This window comes from Castor canadensis, chromosome 13 (assembly GCF_047511655.1).
Source record: "Castor canadensis chromosome 13, mCasCan1.hap1v2, whole genome shotgun sequence".
NCBI lineage: Eukaryota > Metazoa > Chordata > Mammalia > Rodentia > Castoridae > Castor > Castor canadensis.
Window position 1 is genome coordinate 19,050,280 of NC_133398.1, and position 19,575 is coordinate 19,069,854.

Consider the following 19,575-nt stretch of genomic DNA (forward strand, 5'->3'; position numbering starts at 1 on the left):
GCTAGTTTTTGAAGATGGTAGTCCATGGGGGATAGGGGTCATTAGCTAGGTATGATATATGGTGTCCTTCACAGGCTGACAATGCCAACAGAGCCAGGGCCATTGTCCCAGGACACCCTGTCAAAAGCTCACTTGGCAATCTGTAGTGATTCAGACTTATTAATGAAGAGAGTATAATGTAAGCAAAATCATGGAGATGGCTAATAGACTTTTTAAACTAGATTTTAATATTCTGTTGTTTTGACATCTGCTAAGAAAGCATGAATTACAAATCAACTCAAAAGAGCTCTTTAAGGCTCTAGATGGATAAAGATATTTATATACTCAATGGAGCTTCAAAATTTATATTATGTTCTACTAGATGAAGGATGATTATCTCAGCATTGATCTTGACTTCTAGATGAACTGGATTAACTTTCATCTACTTTCTGTCCTTTGATTTTCCCATTTATGCAACCGAGAGAAGGTGAAGAGTTGATCTGTAAGTCCCTTTCCAACCCTGCTACTCTATCACATAAACTCCTAGAGGGGCAAGGATTGTATCTCCTTTAACTTCATACTCTCATTGCTTAGCCTGGGTCCTGACACATGGTATATAATAAAAAACGTTGAATGTATGGAATGAATTGAGTTTTTTCACTCAAGACTCCTATGAAACCTTAAGGGGATTTTAAATTTAAAAAATGTTTGGAAGTGGTGAACATTTTTAAAACAAAAAAGCATAAAAATGAAAAGATAGATCAGTATCCCAGACAAGGTAGAATTTCCTCTCTGACTATAAAAGAGGCTGATGAACTGACAGACTGCAGAATGGCCCTACTGATGAGAAGGCCTAGTATATACACCACAAGGTCAAGCAGAAATCTTTTGCAAAGTATGGAGGTAGGAATATGTGTTCTAGGAATATCAAGTAATTCTGTTGAATATGAATAACTCAGTGGTGACTTTGATCCCTTACGGATATATAGGAGTGTCTGCAGGCATTTTTGGTTATCACAACTGTGGACAGGGGTGGAGTCTGCTACTGCTTCTTGTGGATAGAGGCCAGAGATACTGCTAAACATCCTTCAATGTACAGTATGACCCCCTCAACAAGGAATCATTCATTTCAAAAGGTTGATGATGGTGAGGTTGAGAAATCCTAAAGTGAAGAACTAAGAAAAGGAATGGTAAGAAACAAGGTTTGGGTAGCCAGTTGCATATGAAGCTAAGGCATTGACATGATATTAGTGGGCATATAGTGGAGTGGTTAGAATATGAACCCTGAGGATTGGTTCTCTTGCTCACTTGCTATGTACCTTGGGAAACTCACTTAAAATTCCTAATCTCTCATTTGAAAAACTGGAATATTAATAGTACCTACTTCAGAAGAGCATGTGAGGAGTAGAGAGCATGCATGAAAAGTACTTAAAGTAGTGCCTGGACATATTGCATGCTAAATATATTAGCTATTATCATTATCGTATATAGGAAATTCTGGGCTATAGCAAACTCAAGTTCAAGAGAGTGGCTAACTATTCTGTCAATCACAGACAACCCTAGAAACAGAAATAGAGTTACACAGTTATCATGTGACTATTATACTCAACCAACTAATAATCCTCCTTTCAATCAGCTTTTGCTTCCATGGCACTGCAGGCTGGATGTGTTTGGGTTTGTCTTGCTATTTGCAAACAACTCCCTGTCTGGGTCTTGTCTCCCAGTCCTTCACAAGACCCAGGCCCGAGTTTGACTGCCTCTCTAGTCTAGGCTGCTCATGGTTTAATGAATAAGTGTAAGGAGTCAAGGAAACCGGACATAGGGACAGATGGAAAGATGGAAGACTTCTGTAAAACTGCTGCCTGTGACACAGACTGTTGACAGGAATTCCAAGGACAGAATGGGGGCACATTTCAGTGCTTGTTTGAGCTACTGATAGTGTTCTCTTGGAGCCCTTGTTTGTAAACAGATATTTCTGCTGACATCAGGCTTTGTAAGGGCAGACAGAGTTGGGGCTGGCAGTGGGGGTTGACTTGAAAAAGGCAGGTTGTGTCCGAGAGCCTTAGACCATGTGTTTGTTGTTGAGAATACAAAGACCTCACTGTATTAAATGAAAATGCTTGTTTTACAAGGCGAGTGGGAATATGATAGGTACATGTCGAAAATGCTTCGGAAACTGAAACAACCCCATGCCACAAGGGCTTCCTGCTACATCCTACACCCAGGGGCACACATGGATCATGGAGGCTCAACATCACTAAACAAGGGCTTTGGAACACTGTGGACAAAGACAGTCTCAGGAGCCAAGTGACTGGTGGCTATCTTCTCTGTCCCCTTCTCTACCCTTTCCTTATAAGCAGGGCTCCATTTTCCATTCTTTATTGGATGTCCACCACTTGCTACCTGAGAACACAAAAACTTATTGATCTAAAATATTAGTGTTGATAAAGGAAACTCTAATAATGTGGACCCAGACTCAGAGCACTACTGGGAGTACTTATAATTATATAGCTATGCAGGCAGAGCACTTTAAGTTTTTCAAAGTAATTTTCAACTTCAGAAGTGTGTGGTTTTCAAACTGTATTCTGTGGAAGTGCAGGGTTTGGTGAAATGTTTCAGGGAATTTTAAAAGGATTTACAGTAGCATAAAACCTAGAATTGGAATCTCCTAACTTTTCTCACAATCCTTAGCATAAAGCTTGGTAAAAGGAAGATCACATAGGTGAATGGAAGGAAGAAAGAAAGAGAGTGGGTAGGGAAGAAGTAAAGAAGAAAGGGAGGGAGAGAGGGAAGAAAGGAAGGAGGAAAGGAGGGGACAAGGAATAGAGGAAAGGAGAATGCAAGGAAAGAAGAAAAGAAAGAAGGAATGAATTGATGGAAAGGTAGATGGATGATTGGATTCACGGATTCATGGGTAAAGTCCACAGAGAGTAATTACTGGCAGGACCATTTCAGGCCACATTAGAAGTGAATTTGCCTACTTAAAATCTCAGAGAAACTCAGAGACCAGAGTTTGAATAAACAAAGTTGTAGATTATGTTTCTAAGGAATAAACTAATTCCTCCTCAGAGGAATAAAAGTTCCAAATTCTATTTACTCCCACAAGGGTACAGATGAAGGAAAGTGCAATTCTTCAGTCTGATATGACAACTCAACATCAACATTCTCATTTTCACAGATCCTCTACAATGTTCAGATTTTAGAGCTGGGAACAGGCTTTAGGAAATGACCTGGTATGGCCCCTGTTTCTCAGAATTTAATTCATTCTTTGGGGACCCTAGGTCCTTCAGGAAACTGATGAAAATATTGGACTCTAGAAAATTGTGTACAACCTCAGATTTTTTTTTACAGAAAATGTCATTAGGTTCACAGTGTTTTCAAGTTCTCCTGAAGCCAAATGAAAGAAATTCCTTTTTCTCTGTTGTTGTACGTTAGTTGGTAATCACATTAGAAAACAAGTGTTAATGATACTAATCAAAGTACTAAGTCATAGCAAAAAATAACAACATCAAAAATCAATTCGCATCACAATAATGCTGTGTTGAGACTCCTTTCCTGGTTCCATGCAATCCCTTCTTTATTATAGTGGTCAGCGTGAGCCTTGGAAAATGATCTTATAACTCCATGGGTTGAAACTCTGATAACTTACTCTCACACTTAGACTAATATCTAGAGCCCATGATTTGAGCTGTTTTCTGCTCCAGACACATACATCTCCCAGTAGCTTGTACTCATGCTTCTTCTATTTGCTGAACCTGTTCTGTACATGGTTATCAGCAACTCTGCCTCTTTATCTCTTTCTCTCTAAAACCTGCAACTTGTCTTTTTGCATGGCTGGGTCTTTCTCTTCTGTCATGCAAGCCTCAGCCTGACAATAGGAGTCAATGCTCCCTTACTCCAGTTGTTCTCTATAACATCCTGTTTTATATTTGTATAGCAGTTCTCACAATCGGAATACAATTCCTCACAATTATTTACTGGGTTACTGTCTTCCTCTTCTCATGAGAATACAAAGTCCACAGGGTAGGGACCTGCTCTATCATATTCACAACTATACCTAACAGTGTTGGGCACATGATACCTATTTGTTGATATATGGAAACACATAAAGTTTTTTTTTTTTTTTTTTTTTTTTGAGAGGGGGAAACCTTGGTATTGTCACTACCTTACTGTGGGATCCTCATCCAATCACTTCCTCTATTTGACTTCAGGATTCCTAGGAGAAAAGGAATAGGCTGAGTCCTATCTAACTATAGATCAGTTATCTGAATTTTTGGGGTCCAAGTTCAAGAGAGCTGGATCCAAATCCTAGGACATTATGGAAAAATAGAAGCAAGTGGTCAGTGAAACTGGAACCTAGTCCTTCTCTGTTCCTAGTGTAGGATGGAATTTGGGTAGATTTCTCTGGATATCAGACTCTCCATCTGTAAGCTGGGAAGTCTTGACTAGAAATCTACATTTTTTATCCACCCACAAATATTTGCTGAACCCTGTGATGTCCCACACCTTGGGAGGGTGTCACTGAGTATGGTAGACACAATTCCCACTTTCCTCTGTTATTGGATGGGGAGAAGTTACCATGGCATGAGGTAGGGTTGCGAAAGTAGCACAGGCACATCCCATACAATTACACTTGGTCCTTCAGCATCCCTTTCTGGGGAAGGGATTGGAATGTATGAGGGAAAATCATGGAGAATGGACTCTAAGAGAAATAACAGACTGGATCATTGGAATGAAAGGTTTGCAGAAGGATAGGAACAGTTGATAGCAATATATATATTTCAACATGCAATTGGTCAGGTCAGAGAGACCATGGCCCTAAACTATTCACAGAATGGTTGCCTTTCTGTTCTCAAAGCACTTATCCACCATAGCACCTTCATTCAGTCACCCTGTCTTCTCCCACATTTGGAATTATCTCCAACTCATTTAGTCATTTAACAAAGTTTACTCATGTACTGATGTGGCTAGCACTGTGCAAAATGATAGGAATTATCAGACAGAAATGATCTTTGCTCCTCAGGAACTCAGAGAAAAGCAGGAGAATCAGGCAGGTACAAAGTCAACCACAATAGGGTGTGGTAGATGTTAGGCAGGGAGAAAATAATGAGCTGTTGAGACTTGATTTGGATGATGTTAAACTGCATTGTTCAATCATTTCTTAGCACCAAACTCCTAAAAGCTACTCTGAGTCAATGTTCACAGATGAGGCAGAAATTGAGAGATGTTGATCACTCTCATTTGATTTATGGCTATAAGATTATAGTGACATGCATGACTATATTCCCCTGGAAGGCAGAGCACACACTCTGTGTACATACACATGCCACCTAATTCATGAACAAATACCCTGATCCTTTCAAGTGGAAAAGACCTCTTAAGATTTTGAATTCTCAGAGCACTTTCCAGTCCCATGATAAGCATGGGTGCTACACAACACACTGTTTGTCCCTCTGTGCTTCTCCAGGGCTCTATTAATTGCTTAGTTATAGTAGTTACCATGATGTCATATATTTGTTTACTACTCTGTTTCTGCCACTAGGACTGGGAGCTCCTCAAGGGATAGGAACAGTGCCCTGTTCTTTTTAATCCTTATTTCCTTGCTCAATGTGTGTTATATTGCTCAGTCACTATTAAATAAATGGATGGATGGATGGGGATGTATAGAGAGATGGAAGGAAAGAAGGAAGGAAGGAAGGAAGGAAGGGATTTAACTCTCCTAAAAAACCTTCATCTTCTTATTGAGCCTCACAGAATGCTTAGGACAGAGGTTTAGTACCTAAGAAGTGCTTAAGAAAAGTATTGAACAGCTACACCATGTTCTTTAATAAGCTCATAATGCTGACTCAGTTAGTTAAAGGAATTCAGTGGAAAGACCACTGGTTTAGGAATCAAGAGATCTGAATTCTGAGACTTTGCTGACAATTTGCTGCTTAATCTTACTCAACTAAAGTTAACTTGCCTGGACCTCAGTTTCTACATCAGCAAGCTAAGCAGTTCTGATTAAGCAGACTCTGCTGTCGTTTCAACTTTAGAATTTTGGTAAGGGGTAGACAAACACTGTAACTGGTTTTAGCAAATCAGATCCAATAAGCCTAGGAGTGGTGCTCAGTAAAGGAGCCATCCTGAAAGCTTAATAGAGACTTTATAAGAGTTTAATTGGCTCCAGTGATAGACATGTCACAATTCAGCCCTATCACTCCAGGGTCAATGTTCTACTTGGCACTCCATAATTCACATAGTGTGCACCCCAATATACTTCCCAGATTTGGCTCAGGGTCCTCATCGAAGGATGACAAAATATCTCCATTAAGTATTGTGGTGGGACCATACCCCAGATTCTGATTTGCAGAAGAGGAATCCGAAAGCACTTTTGGCAAAGACTTTGTTTTTGAAATAAGCATATTTCTCCCCAGAGACTACCTAAATGCAGGGAATAAGCTGGTGGGTATAAATGATCTTTCTGTTCAAAATCACTACAAATAAAACTATTTTGCATGTCAAAGCCATTTTCAGCCAATCTCTTTGAAATCTGAAATATTCCTTCAAATTTCCCCCAATTTCTCCCTCCTGCCATCCCTCCCTTTTTCCTTCCTTTCCTTCCTTTTCACCCACACTCTACATTCTTCAAATGTTTGCATTGGCCTTTAGGGGCACTATCATTCATATTCACCCATTCATCCATCCATTCATTCATATATTCTCTCATATATTCATCTTCTCATAGAATATTTACTGGTTACCTCTGTTTGTTCCAAGCCATGTCACAGGCTCCAGGGACAGTACAGATAAAATTAAGCTGGAATGGATTTGAATTCCATTTCCCACTACCCATTAGTTGTGGGTTCTTCTGTGAGGCATGAAACTTTCTAACCCAATTCCAGAGGGCACAAAGTGTCCTCAGCACAGGGCCAGCACATAGTAAATGCTCATTATAAGCTGGCTGCTTTTATTACCATCATTACTGGTGAGAATGCATATCTCCCCCAGCCCTCCAGGGTATATAAACAGAGGATAGAGAATCTCAGCTCCTGAGGTCTCAAAAGTTCAAGGGATGAAAGCGGAAAGGCCCCAATCAGGAAGGAGGGAAGTGGATGAAAACCAAAGCAACAGACAGAACTCCTGGGACACTGTAGGTCCAGTAAGACACTGATAAGGAGGAGAAGGGGAGATAGGAGCAGAGAGTCAAGTTTGGAGTTATGTGCTGCAGTGCAGACACAAAACAAATGCTTTGCAAACAAGCCAGAGACCTGGAGGGGAAGACTAAGGCCGAAATGTGGCTTGGTTTAGAAAGGCCACAATGAGAGCTGAGGAGACCCTTGAATATATTGCTTCCCTCCTCCCTCTGTTTTGGAAGGTCAAATTTCCTTTCCCTCTGACTTCTTTGCTCGAGGGGAAATGGCATTAACCACTGTGAAATGTTTCTGACTATGACGCACGCGCTAGATCATGTGCTTCGGTTACGTAATGCAGCATGCCTGAGGTTCCTGAGATCTTTCTCCCAGAATCATTAGATATTCAGCTGCTTCTCTTATCCATTCATCAATTCATTAAACAAAAATATAACTAAATCATATACCAGTCACTGGAGCAGTTGAGATGGATAAAATTCCAAATGTGCACACAATTAAATGTAATGAAGAATTTCAGGTGGCTGGACATTGTATGCAGAGATACAGTGGAGACAGATGGAGAACAGACATCTCAAACAAGTTACACTTTGAGAGGAGTTAGGGAGGGTTTTCCTGAAGACAGAAACCTTGAACAGAATCCTGTAAGGCGTAAAGTATTCTGCCAAACAGTCATGGGAACATAGGAGACAAGAAAGTGGTATAATAAAAGCCTGATGCATTTGGGGGAACTTGAAATAATTCAAATGCTATTGAAGAGCCTTTAGCTAGGAATAAAATAATCAGAATTTTATTTTAGAAAATCTGCTGTCCAGTTTTGGAGGCTAGGATAAAGGGGGTTCAGGAGTTGAGATTCAGAGAATTACAATGAGAATTGAACACTATAATACCAGGGAAACAGTCATAGCAGGAAGTGAAAATGGCCTAAGCTAAGGTAAGAACAGGTTGGCTGTCAAAATGTTGAGAAATCATGACAGACAGGGGTTGATAACTAAATGGATACAGGAGATGATGTATTATTGAGTTGGGAATACCAACAAAGATAAGGATTGTAAGGAGTTCTAGAGGAAAGATGATGCTGGTTTAGACATGTTGAGTTTATAGTGCTTTTGACAATTCCAGTGGACAACTGTATTTATGAATCTGAAGTCCAGTAGAGTTTGGAAAAAAATGATAGTTATCAACAGAGGCATGGTAATTAATTTATGGAGAAGATAAAAGATGGGGAGGAAGTGCACCTTGACGTGGCCTAAGGCGTAGAAGTCAGAGGGCCTTACCCAGCTTGGTCATGGACAAGCCATTTTCCTCACCAGTCCTCAGATCTGCATCTATGAGATGAATGGCTTATATGAGTCCTCCTGGCTTTTGTGCACCTTGCTTCTTTGGACTTTATGAATTTTACTTCTCATGAGTACAGCATGTTTTCCTTTCTTATGTTTTCCACCTGTGAGCTTTGCAGGAGGTGACTGGTACAGGTGAGTCCATCAGCTTTAGAAGGCAAAAGGCTGGGCCATGACTCTCCTTTTGGTCACATGCCTCCTCCACCTGCATAATTGGATATCCTAATCTGTGACTGCCACCTCCTAGATTTTCTGTCTCTGTTACCCAAATGGGCTGGACCCTCATACCTTAACAGCTTTTCTATGGCAGACCTCTCCTACTCTTCCAGTTTTTATGGTCCTTGGGTTTGTGACAGTTGAGCCTAGAAAACAAATATAACTTCTTCCTCTTGTTTGAAGAAAAATCTAAGTGGTCAAATTAGAAATGGTGATTATGAGGAGAGGGAAGAGAGGGAGGAGGAAGGGATGAGGGGAGCAAGACACACTTCAGGCATGATAGTACTGAGAATCTCTGGAGAAAAACAGGTTGGAAGGTGGCTATAGACCTCAGAGTTTTAATATTTTAATTCTAAAATGATCTCATTTGAATGATAGATAAAACTATATCAGTAGCCTAGTCGGATATCCAGGAATTTGTCTGAATGGTCTTTGTATAGTAAAAAATATATGATTTTGAGGACTTTAACCTACTAAATGATCACTGGAAAGACATCACTCTATGAGTTTTTTGGATATTCTTTTCTCACTTTATTCTTAGGGTACTCATTGTTTTCTTAAGTATACTAAATTACAATATACATAATCTAACTGGTTACTATTTGTGCCTAGAAATGTTCTATTAAAATTTTACAAAAGCAATTTAGTACTAGAATAGCAGAGGAATTTTTATGGAAACTATAATTATTTGTAATATTGAGGTAGCTTCCAGCTATTAGCAAGTCCCAGTACTCCCCCAAATAATACTTTCAGTTGGTCTTTGAAATTCTACCACTAGTATTTTCCTTAGCTTTTGGGGTAGCCATTAAAGTATATATGAAAAAAGGAAGAGTAACATTCTAAGTGTTGTCAGTCAATGACACCTTGACACCTCAACAAGAAATACCAGCTTTCTTTCCTTTCCTTTTTCCTTTCTTTTTTCTTTACCTTTTTCCTTTCCTTTCCTTTCCTTCCTTTCCTTTTTCCTTTCCTTTCCTTCCTTTCCTACTCTCCTCTCCTCTCCTCTCCTGAGTGTAACTGAGAGGAGGAGAAAGAAAGTGTGTGGGTGTGTTGCCCCTGAAGGTGACAGGCCCAGGCACCACCTAGTGGAGGAAAATGAGCCAAAAAGGAAGAAAACTGGAACTTTTGCCAATTTCATAATTTTGCTTTAGCACAGCCCAGATTAAGATTATACAATCCTGAAAGGTTTTGCTAGAAAGATCTCTAGGGCTGAGACTGATAAGCTCAAAACACTCCCATAGTTAAGATGAGGAGAATTGGTCCAGAGAGGGACAGTGACTTGCTTAAAGTCACACAGCAATCAAATGATGGCCTTGTTCTAGAACCGACATTGGCTAGTTAAAAGAACACTTTTATTCCTTCTCTAGAGAGCCTCAGGTCTGCTATCACCCCTCTTTTCCAAAGCCATCTTTTAGAACAGCCTCCTCTGAGCACTCTCTTCAAATCTTACTTTTGCCTGTCTTACAACCCAGTCCTTAGAGAGCATTTTATATTTTTGCATAAGCATTCACCCAGCCTCATGTGACATACCAACCTATTGTTATGTCTCCATCTCTCCCCACCCCCACCATGACCAGAATATAACTTTGCTGAGAGCAGAGATAGTTTTCAGAAACTAAACTCTCCAGCACATAGCATGAACTGACAAAAATACTTGTTGCATGCTAGGGCAGGGAACAGACAATTTTTACTTTGTCCTTTGTTTTTATCTATACTTCTTAGATTTTCTACACTTAGCACACATTGTGTAGAAGTGGAACAATAATCTGTTTATTTTGTTTGCGTCTCATTTTAGTTCAGTTTTTTGTTTTAATGTTAAGAGGGTGGTAAGGGAGAGAAGGGGTATTTCTGGCTTTGCCAAAGTAGATAAGCATGTCTAACTTACTGAGAGAATTAGGGATAAAATGGCAAGGGTCAGACACCCAGGATACCAACATGAGTTGATACTTGCTGGGTCACCCATCATCTACATCCCATTAGTAAGAATTTTCCACATGGAGGCCTAGTATATTTTGAAAACAACCCTATGCAGCAGGAGCTAGTGTTAGCTACACTCTGTGGATGGGAAAAGTGAAACCTGGAGATATTAAGTAACTAGCTCAAGGTCATGCAACTGACAGAGGCAAGAGTCAGGAAATGAAACCCAGGCGGTCTGACTCCCAAGTCCCATAATCAACCAGTGCAAAGTATTTCTTCAGTAATGGTATAGTCATTCTCCTAGCCCTCTAGAAAGCTCTAGAGGACTCTAGAAGGCTCCTTGGGTAATTGGAGATGGAAAGAAAAAAGTTCCAGAGAAATGAGCACTACAAGTATGTGTAAATGTGTGTGCATGGTGATGATATATTTTGGATTACCACAATGACTAGCATATCTCTTATGTGATTCTTATGTGCAGAGCCAAGTGTGATAAATGTTTTGAAATATATAGGGCAGTCCCATGTGGCAATGACTCATGTCACTCAAATGTTTCTTACCCAGCAAGTCTCACTGACCCCTTCCACATGCCCCTCTTATGGCTCACTTCTTTACCTTCATTACCCCAAGTTCTCCCCAGATGGTCATCTTAACCTGAGTTTGCAGGTATACAGAGACAGGGGTAGAAGGGGCTGCTGGTGTCTGAAGCCTGGACTGTATCATATTTCCAGTTAATCTCTGTGTGACCTTGAGCAAGTCCCTGACCCTCTCAAGCATCAGCCTCATTATCTGCAAATGTATCAGCTCACAAACCATAAGGGATCTGAGACATCATCTCCTCCTTTGGTCTCAGGGACTTTTCATTTTTTCAAACTTTTTATTATGGAAATAATTTAGCACACATAAAAGCACAGACAAAAATGTATTAAAGTTTTCATAACCTGTTTTCAACAACTGTTATCAGTTTGCCAATCATCCTTTACTCACTCCTATCCTGCAGCTCCCAAGTTTAAACATTCAAAATATACATAATTTAACCCATGTATGCTTCAGTATGCATTTTTAAAAGATTAGGATCTTTTTAAAAGACATGGCAACAATACCATAACCACACTTAACCAAATTTACAATTCCTTAATGTCCTGTCCATTCAAACTCTATAACTGGGGAAGATATTGTCTCAAAGGGAATTCTGTAGACTGGCACACTTTAAGCAGAATGATGCGAAAGGAAGGTGGGGGAGACAGGACCCTGACCCCAGCCCCTCCCCAGAGGTTCCCTAAGATTATGGGGCACAGTGTAGAAATTCCTATTCCATGCCTGCCCCTCCTTGGCATCCTGAGAACAGTGGGACCCTGAAAGGAGCTGTAAGCTGTCAAAGTCACACAGCAGCAAGTGACAAGGTTCAGCAGACTTGTGAAGTTCCAACTCAGAGGACTACTGTGAGGTCATGGGCGTGAGAGGGTTTGCTAACTGGATCACTTTTTATCATCCGCAGCATGAATGATGATAATAAAGATACCTTTTTAAAAATGACCTTGATTGCATAAATCCCTCCAATGTCTCATCTTCTAGCTCCTCCTAACCATACTGACATGTGCTCTGGATTCTGATCTCAACCCAGAGCGTCCCCTGTCACATCTCACCTGGTCCATGACAATCATGAGATGGGAATGTTGGTTGTAACCACACCCAAAATCCTCATGTTCACCCCCCCACACACACACTTCTTAGACCTCAAGTCATACGCTTAGAGAATGTCAAGCCATAAACTGAGCTCTGACCTCTTCATTCTCAGTTTCAGGTCTTCAAGCAACTACTAGGCAAAAACTTGCAAGTCAGTTCTTAGTTACTAGTGTCAGAATCCCAGGTGTGCATCTTCAGTGATGGCCTCAGGTGTGTAGCTTAGTTCTCAGTGTAGCAAAAGGAAGATACGAGGATTCTCAGGCAAATGGAACTGAATTCTAGAGAAACTACAACTGAAATATGTGCCTGGTGGATTCAGGAGCCTTTGGCCATATGTAAACAATGTCTGAACAGCCTATAAAGGGAGTTGTACTTGGGGATCTCCTCTCTTCCTCATCTGAGACACCTGCAACTAGTTATGTTTTCAGAGTGATCTCCCAGTGAGAGATTTTTGAAATGACAGGAATATACATCTTCCACAGAACAAATATATACTATATTTGTCTGGAAATATACTAGTTCAGAACAAACTGGTGGATGTCTCAGAGCTGAGCTTTCCTTTTTATTCTCTGTACTCCTGTTCCCAGAGGTTCCCTCCCAACACTCCAAGAGGTTCATTTGAAATCAGGTACATCACACTCAGTGTGGCCCCCTTACAGGAATGTTCCCACTTTAAATAAGGTACCAAAAGGAAGGGTTCAGTACATAGGAATGGCTCTGGAAAAATGAACCACCAGGGCCTGTGGCACTCAGTGGTTTGGTACAAACAGAGGGCTCAAGATAAAAGAAGGGGCCTCCTCATGTTTTTCAGTTCAGGAAGCTAAGAATGGAGTGCCTTTGGGCCTCAGTTTTCCCACATATAAAACAAAGGGACATCAGACTGGATCCAGCATTCTCCCCACTGGTGGTACTTCATTACCTGAAGGTTTTGAGAAACACTAGTGCCCATGCCAACTGCAGACCTATAACATCAGGATTCCTGGGATGTAGCTCAGGTCAAAGAATGTTTTAATAGCTGTGATTCCATATGCAGCCTGGAATGGGAGCTACTGGATCAAAAGCTCTTCCAGGCCCCTTTAAGAGGGGAAGACAATGAATACAGTTTAATTCTATGTGACCCTGGTGCTCAGTTTCTTTACTACATAGTAGGTTGCTTGATCCAAATGACTGCCAAGTCTATACCTGAGCTGGCCAACACTGACCCACACTCCTGAGCTCTTCTACACATTAGGCCTTAAGGTCACTTTCCTCTGCACAGACAGGAAAGAGCTGTGCAGCCTCAGTCACTCTTATGCCCACTGAATGGCAGCATAAGGAAAAATGAGAGTTTGAAAGGCTGTTGGGGAAGGAAGAAGAGATAAGTGCCACAAGATCTGTGACCATTGTCTGGCTTCTGTTCCTGGGGCTGCATACTTCCCCTTAATGCCAACTGGTTTTCTTATTTACTGGTATCAGTGATTCTGGGCCTCTTTTGGCTCTTCCTACCAAGATCAAAGAAGAGAAAAAAGTGAAAAGGAGACATTTGAAGGAGTCTAATTATTCCCCAAGATACATTGACCAGTATAGATAACTCAGTAACTAAATGAGTATTGCACAAATAGCCCTGCTACCAGAAGACAAAGCTAGTAAAGTGGAAAGGGGGGGGGGGAGTTGTAGCTATTTGCTAGATCCAGATAACTTTGATGAAGTCCCTAATATAAGCTGACACAATGTACAAGGTAGTTTCTTCATGTTGATATCATTTAAATATCTTGAAATCATTGTGCCCATTTTACAGAGGAGCAAGCCAAGGGATAGAAAGATGAAATGACAAGTCAGATTACACACCAAAAAAAAAATTGGTAAAAGAAATTCTAGGCCCAGTGTGTCTGATTATTTGATAAGAAAAGAAAAAGAAAAAATAGATTTGCTAGGTCACATCTATATCTCAGGGTGAGGCTTTCCCCCTATTACTCATCCTCTTTAATCTGTGGAAGGTAGACACATAAAAATGAAAAAAGGAATAGAAACATTCTGCTGCAGAATTAAGGAAGACAACATGTGTCACTTCTTTTTTTCTTCCAAAAGACTGCTAACAAACAATACAGGTGTATTTGAGTTCCCGTGTGTGCTCTGCCCACCAGAGGGACTGTAGGACTTTGGATGAAGCCTCTTCAACTCTCCTTTTTGTGAAGTAGGGTCTGTGATGCCCACCTCCCAGGATGCTGGGAAGGTGAAATGTATGAGCATGAGGCAAGTTCCCAGTGCAGTGCTTGACATCTTGCAGGCACTCATGGAGAGCAGGTTTCCTTCCTGCCTTTAGGTGTCCTCAGCTCAAAAGGCCAAAGCTTAGATGTTTGGAAAACCATGTCTAAGAAGACTGAAGTTTGCTAAGTACTTTTCATCTACCAGGGTAGGTTCTAAGCACGTAGCAGGTATAAGCGCACTTAACATTCATATAACCCTATGACATAGTGCTCATTCACCTCCACTTTGTGGATGAGGAAGGTAGAGCCCAGAGAAGTTAGGCCCAAGATGACACACCTAGTTAAGGGTGAAGGTGCATTCACACTTAGTTAACCTGGCCACTGAAATTGAGTTCTGACCACTGCAATATTCTAGATCCCAGGGGAGAATATAGATATTAAGGGTAAACCACCGTGTTATAAGATGAACATCTTAAAATCCAGCCCTAAGGCTTTTGGAAGGGTTGAGTGAGAAGTAGGAAGTGGGCTACAGAAGGGGAATGGATTTACAGCAAAGTTAATCCATTCCAACATTTAGAACAAAACAAAAAAGGCTGGCAGCTGAGGGGCTGGGTGGGATTCAGGTAAATCCATTTTTCCTGAGCTGGAATTCTGGATCCCTAAGAGAAGTGGGGGAGTGGGGACTCAGGTGGGAGGAAGGCAGCTCTTGTGGGGTCCACATTTCACTTATCTTACAGGTCAGAAGAAACTTTAACAAGATTAACTACTGCTCAGGGCCTCTGCTCCATGGAGCAAGTTGAATCTATTGTTTTCTTTTTCTTTCAGGCCAGAGGGATGTGGGGGCACAGTTGGGGAGGAGAGGCAGGGGTCTGACTCCAGATCCCCTCACCCCACGTGAAAGGAAGCCCACATTATCCCACAAGGAAGGCTGAAGACAGAGCCTGGGTGGTGGGACTGTGTGGGGTGAGAGGTGATGGTGTTTATGAGACAAGTTCTCTCAGCCATGTAGGGGGCAAGGTCTGGAAGTTCGGATGCCAGGGATTAAATCCCGGTTTTTGCCACTGTGGAGCTGTGTCATCTAGCACACATCCTGCCCCTTTCTGTGTCTCTCCCCATTTGGCCAAAAGGATAACTGGCTTGAGTAATGTTCGAGGACCCTGCACCCTTAGCCTTAAGGATTTCTCATCCTTGGGGGTGCGGGAGTGGGGGTGTCGTGGGGGCAGGGCTCCAGACAATCATGCCCAACACAGGCACTTTCTAAATTTGACTTTGGCTTTGCCTGCATAAGCCATTCCATATATACACATATATATATATACTCTCCTTCCGTTTCAGAAAAATAAAAGGCTTGTTTTCTGAGCTTTAGAACACACTGCTCCTTCGCTCCTTCCCTCTGCCTTGGAGCTCCATCCAGTCTGAACTGGAGTCCCTGAAGTTTGAACCGGGGCAGAAATAGCATCCCAGGCGGGCGGATCTGGGAGCACACCCGCCTACCAGGAGCGGCAGGGCCTGCCTCTGCCAGACTACAGACCCGGTTAACAACACCGTAAAATTAGACCTTTGCGAAACCCAATTGAATCCTGCAGCAGAGTGATGTAAGGCAGCCTGGCCTGACAGCGAGGCAGCAGCCCTCTGCCTGAAATAGCAGTGCGGTCCCTGCTGAGCGATGACTGCTCTGGAGATAGGTGACCAGGGATTCCTGCGAAAGTGGTGACGCCCAGCCAGAGGAAGCCAGCAGAGGTCAGGCAGCCAACTGGGCACCTGAGGTCGCAGTCGGAGGATGCGCGTTGGCACCCACCACAGTCCTGCGTCTCCCAACCCGAATTTTCACGGAGGGAGCTGAAAAAGTACTTCTGCAAAGAACCTCTGTTTATTTGCTTTTGAATTCAAGGAGAAGCAGGTTCTTTTTAGTCCAACAGTCTGTACCGTGTGGAGGATACTGCAGAATGAGTCTTTCCTGGCTCCAGGCCAGGTGTTTACACACCGCCAAATCTGGCCCTGACTCAACTAGGGGAGGGGAAAAATCCACCAGAATCCTCGGGAGAAAAGCTCCTGGCTTTCTGCTGCTACACGACAGCCGTGCCTCCCGCCCCCCACTCCCCTTTTGAGAGGAATGTTATTTCCACACATAAAATGGACCAGGCATTTTATAGAAGCAATAATAACCTAACGTCCCCCATCCAATTAAAGTATTTTACTGCAACAATCTCTGTGTGAGAGTGAATTGAGTGTTCAAGAGAACGATGTGACGAGACCCTTGTCTGAGTTATAGACACTTATAAAGCAGTCTCCCGTGCAATCCGAGGGAGATATATATATATATAATGATATATAGATATAGATATAGATGTATTCATTCAATCACTATCTTTCCATCTTTTCACGGATGATACCTGTATAACTCTGGGGTCTCTTCTCCAGAGGGGAAGCCTTCCGAATCATTGATAGGTCAGGTAAAGATCAGGAAAAACCAGATCTACTTAAAAAAATTTTTTTTATCACCTCCAAGCAGCAAACTGTGCTTTTCATTTATATGGAAAGAGAAGCAGACCTAAATTATCATCGTTATTATTTTGAATAGGGTAGCCTCTGCTCCATATTATACCCTTCTCTGACTGACTAGGAAATGTGAATAAGCTCTGTTTCCCTCTCCTTTCCCGGAAAAATAGCTTGCAATGACGTCAGTTGTATGTGAGGAAAGTGTTCTTGCTCTCTTTAGGTAGCTAGAAAGTGGGGGCTTTGCGAGGGCATCTCATTAGTGTAACAGCAGAGTTTGGGTCCCCTGAGTGGACTTCATGTAAATGAGAGTCAGCGCAGTGTTAGAAAAAGTCCAAGACAGGGAAAGATAGGAGATAGCAGACTTTCCAAAAAGCTCGGAGCTTTCCCTCCCAAGAAAGTGTGTAAAGGGGTGGGATCGCAAAACGCCTCCACACGCTTCCGGGCTGCAGCGAAGGGGGAACCCCTACTCTCACTTTAAGACGGCCCAGGACACGGCAAGACTGTTTGTGCAGGAAGGGAATCTCCCAGACAGAGGAGGCAAAACTTTCCTTCTCTCCTCTAGGGCTTCCCCGCCCGCCCCCCCCCCCCCGTTTTATTAAAGGCATTTCCACAGATTCATTTGGGGCGGAGGTGGGGGAGAATGGATGTTGGAACATTTCTAAGGTTTGCAACCCTCGCAAAGTGTCCGGTTTCACTAGAGGCTTTGCTGTGGAAAAGCGCAGGGGAGAAAGAGGGAGGGTAAGAAGGGAGAACTCAAATTCATTAAGGGCTCATAAAAGTCCCAAATGAGAAAAGCGCCCCATTTCGCAGCCGAGTCTGGGTGAGGCTGGCGGGATGTGCGCTGGAAAGGTCTCTCCCCAGCTCGGATGACAGGCATCGGGCTTTAACGCAAGGACATGGGATGGCACTGTGTGTGGCTGGAGAGTGTGAGTGGGTGAGGGGAGGCGGGGGGTCTCAGAGGCAGGCTTCAAGCAGAGAGCAACTTTGGGGCTCTTTGGAGACTTCTAAGTTTAGCAATCACAACAACCTGGTTCCCGTGGGCTTTCGGGGTAGCGGGGCCAATGAAGGGGCTCATCTCCATCAAAAAGTCAGAGAAATAAACAGTTCCCTAGCCTCCTTTCGCATGCAACCCAATTGGGTCATCCTCCCCTCCTTCCCAAACAGAGACAGAGTACATCTGACCATCCCGAACAGGGCTGACTTGCATCGGGGACTCCCAGGGGACCAGCCCTTGGTAATTAAGGGTCTCAGCAGGCGAGGAGCGCTCCCCACGCAGCTCCCATGGGGCCAGGCACCTACGCCTTCCAAGCGCGCCCATTCAGCAGATGGGGCAAAGTAAGGCTCGTAGCTCGACCCGGGTGTCCCAGGGCTGCTCGCGGGACGGCTCCCGCAGATACACCCGCGAGACCCCAACCCGCCCGTCACCCGCGCCTAAGAACCCGCGCGCCCCTGGAGTGGCTGGGACGGTGCAGCGCCCGCCTGGGCGCCCTCGCCTACCTGTGATCACCGCTGGAGACCTCTGGCCCCCCTCGGCTCGCAGCCACACTTGCAGCGTGAACGCGTCCCGGGGCAGCTCGAGGTCGGCCCGGAGGCGCAGTTGCTCGCCTCGCCCGCTGAAATAGAGCGCCCGGCTCGGCGGGCTCGGCTCCTCGGCGGCGCCCCTCGCCTCCCGCTGCTGCCGCCGCCGGGGGACGCGCACGGCTTCCCAGGCACCGCCCGGCGGCGGCGGCGGCGGCGGCGGCGGCGAGGCGCGGCGGCCACGGGCCGCCCGGGTGGCGCAGGTGGCCGGGCCGGCGGTGGGGCGCGGGGGGCGGCCGGCCCGCGGGTCTCTCCGGGCCCGGCGGGGGCGCTCGGCCAGCCCGCAGCCCAGCGCGGCGCTCAGCAGCCCCAGGCGCAGCACCCAACTCCAGAGCCGCATGTCCGACGGTCCCCCCCGCCCCCCCTTCGCCCCTGCACCGCCGCCCGGAGCTGCCAGCTTTGGGAGCCTCGGCGCCTCGACTTTCTTCTTCTCTCCCTTCTTGGGCGAGCCCCCCCTTCCACTTGCTTTTTTCTTTTCTTTCTCGCTTTCCTCCTCAAGGTGTGTGCTCCACTCCCCCCACCTTTGAAAAATACAGTCCAACTCCTCCTGGTTGGCAATTAATTTCTCTCCCTGCTCCTTTATCTGCCTTATTCCCCCCTCTAACAGCTGGTTGCCTTCCTCCTTGTTTTATTTCATTTTATTTTATATGAATTCTAGCTCTGAAAAAAAAAAAAGCTCCTCTAAGACACTGATCCGCTGAATTCCCTCCCCCCAAAAGATGCTCTAATTTATTTATTTTTTGCGTCCTTTATAACACAAGCCACAGCCCCCTTCTCCCCCCGTCCCCCCTCCCCTCCCTCCTTCTTCACAAAATGAAAGGAAAGAGGGGGAAAAAATCCCTCAGAAGATGAGTAAACAAGCGTATGCTAATCTCCTCCCGAGCGCTCCACCTTCCCAATTGAATGAGTCCCTGTTAAAACTGCGGGAATCATGACTAATCAATCACTTTGGAGAGGCCGAGTTACCCAGCCTTCCTCCACTTTGCCGTTCGCCTCCTTTCCTTCGTTCCGCTTCTCCACCCCCTCTTTTTTTTTTTTTTTAAGAAG

General features: G+C 43.9%; 1 protein-coding gene across 1 annotated transcript in view; it reads right to left on the reverse strand.

The window, feature by feature from the left end:
• Window positions 1-18,868, reverse strand: part of Pappa (pappalysin 1) — a 234,280-nt gene extending 215,412 nt beyond the window's left edge. The window contains exon 1 of the mRNA XM_074051163.1: window positions 18,448-18,868. Coding sequence (XP_073907264.1) covers window positions 18,448-18,868 — 421 coding nt within the window. The remainder of the gene's footprint in view (window positions 1-18,447) is intronic.
• Window positions 18,869-19,575: the final 707 nt, after the last annotated feature.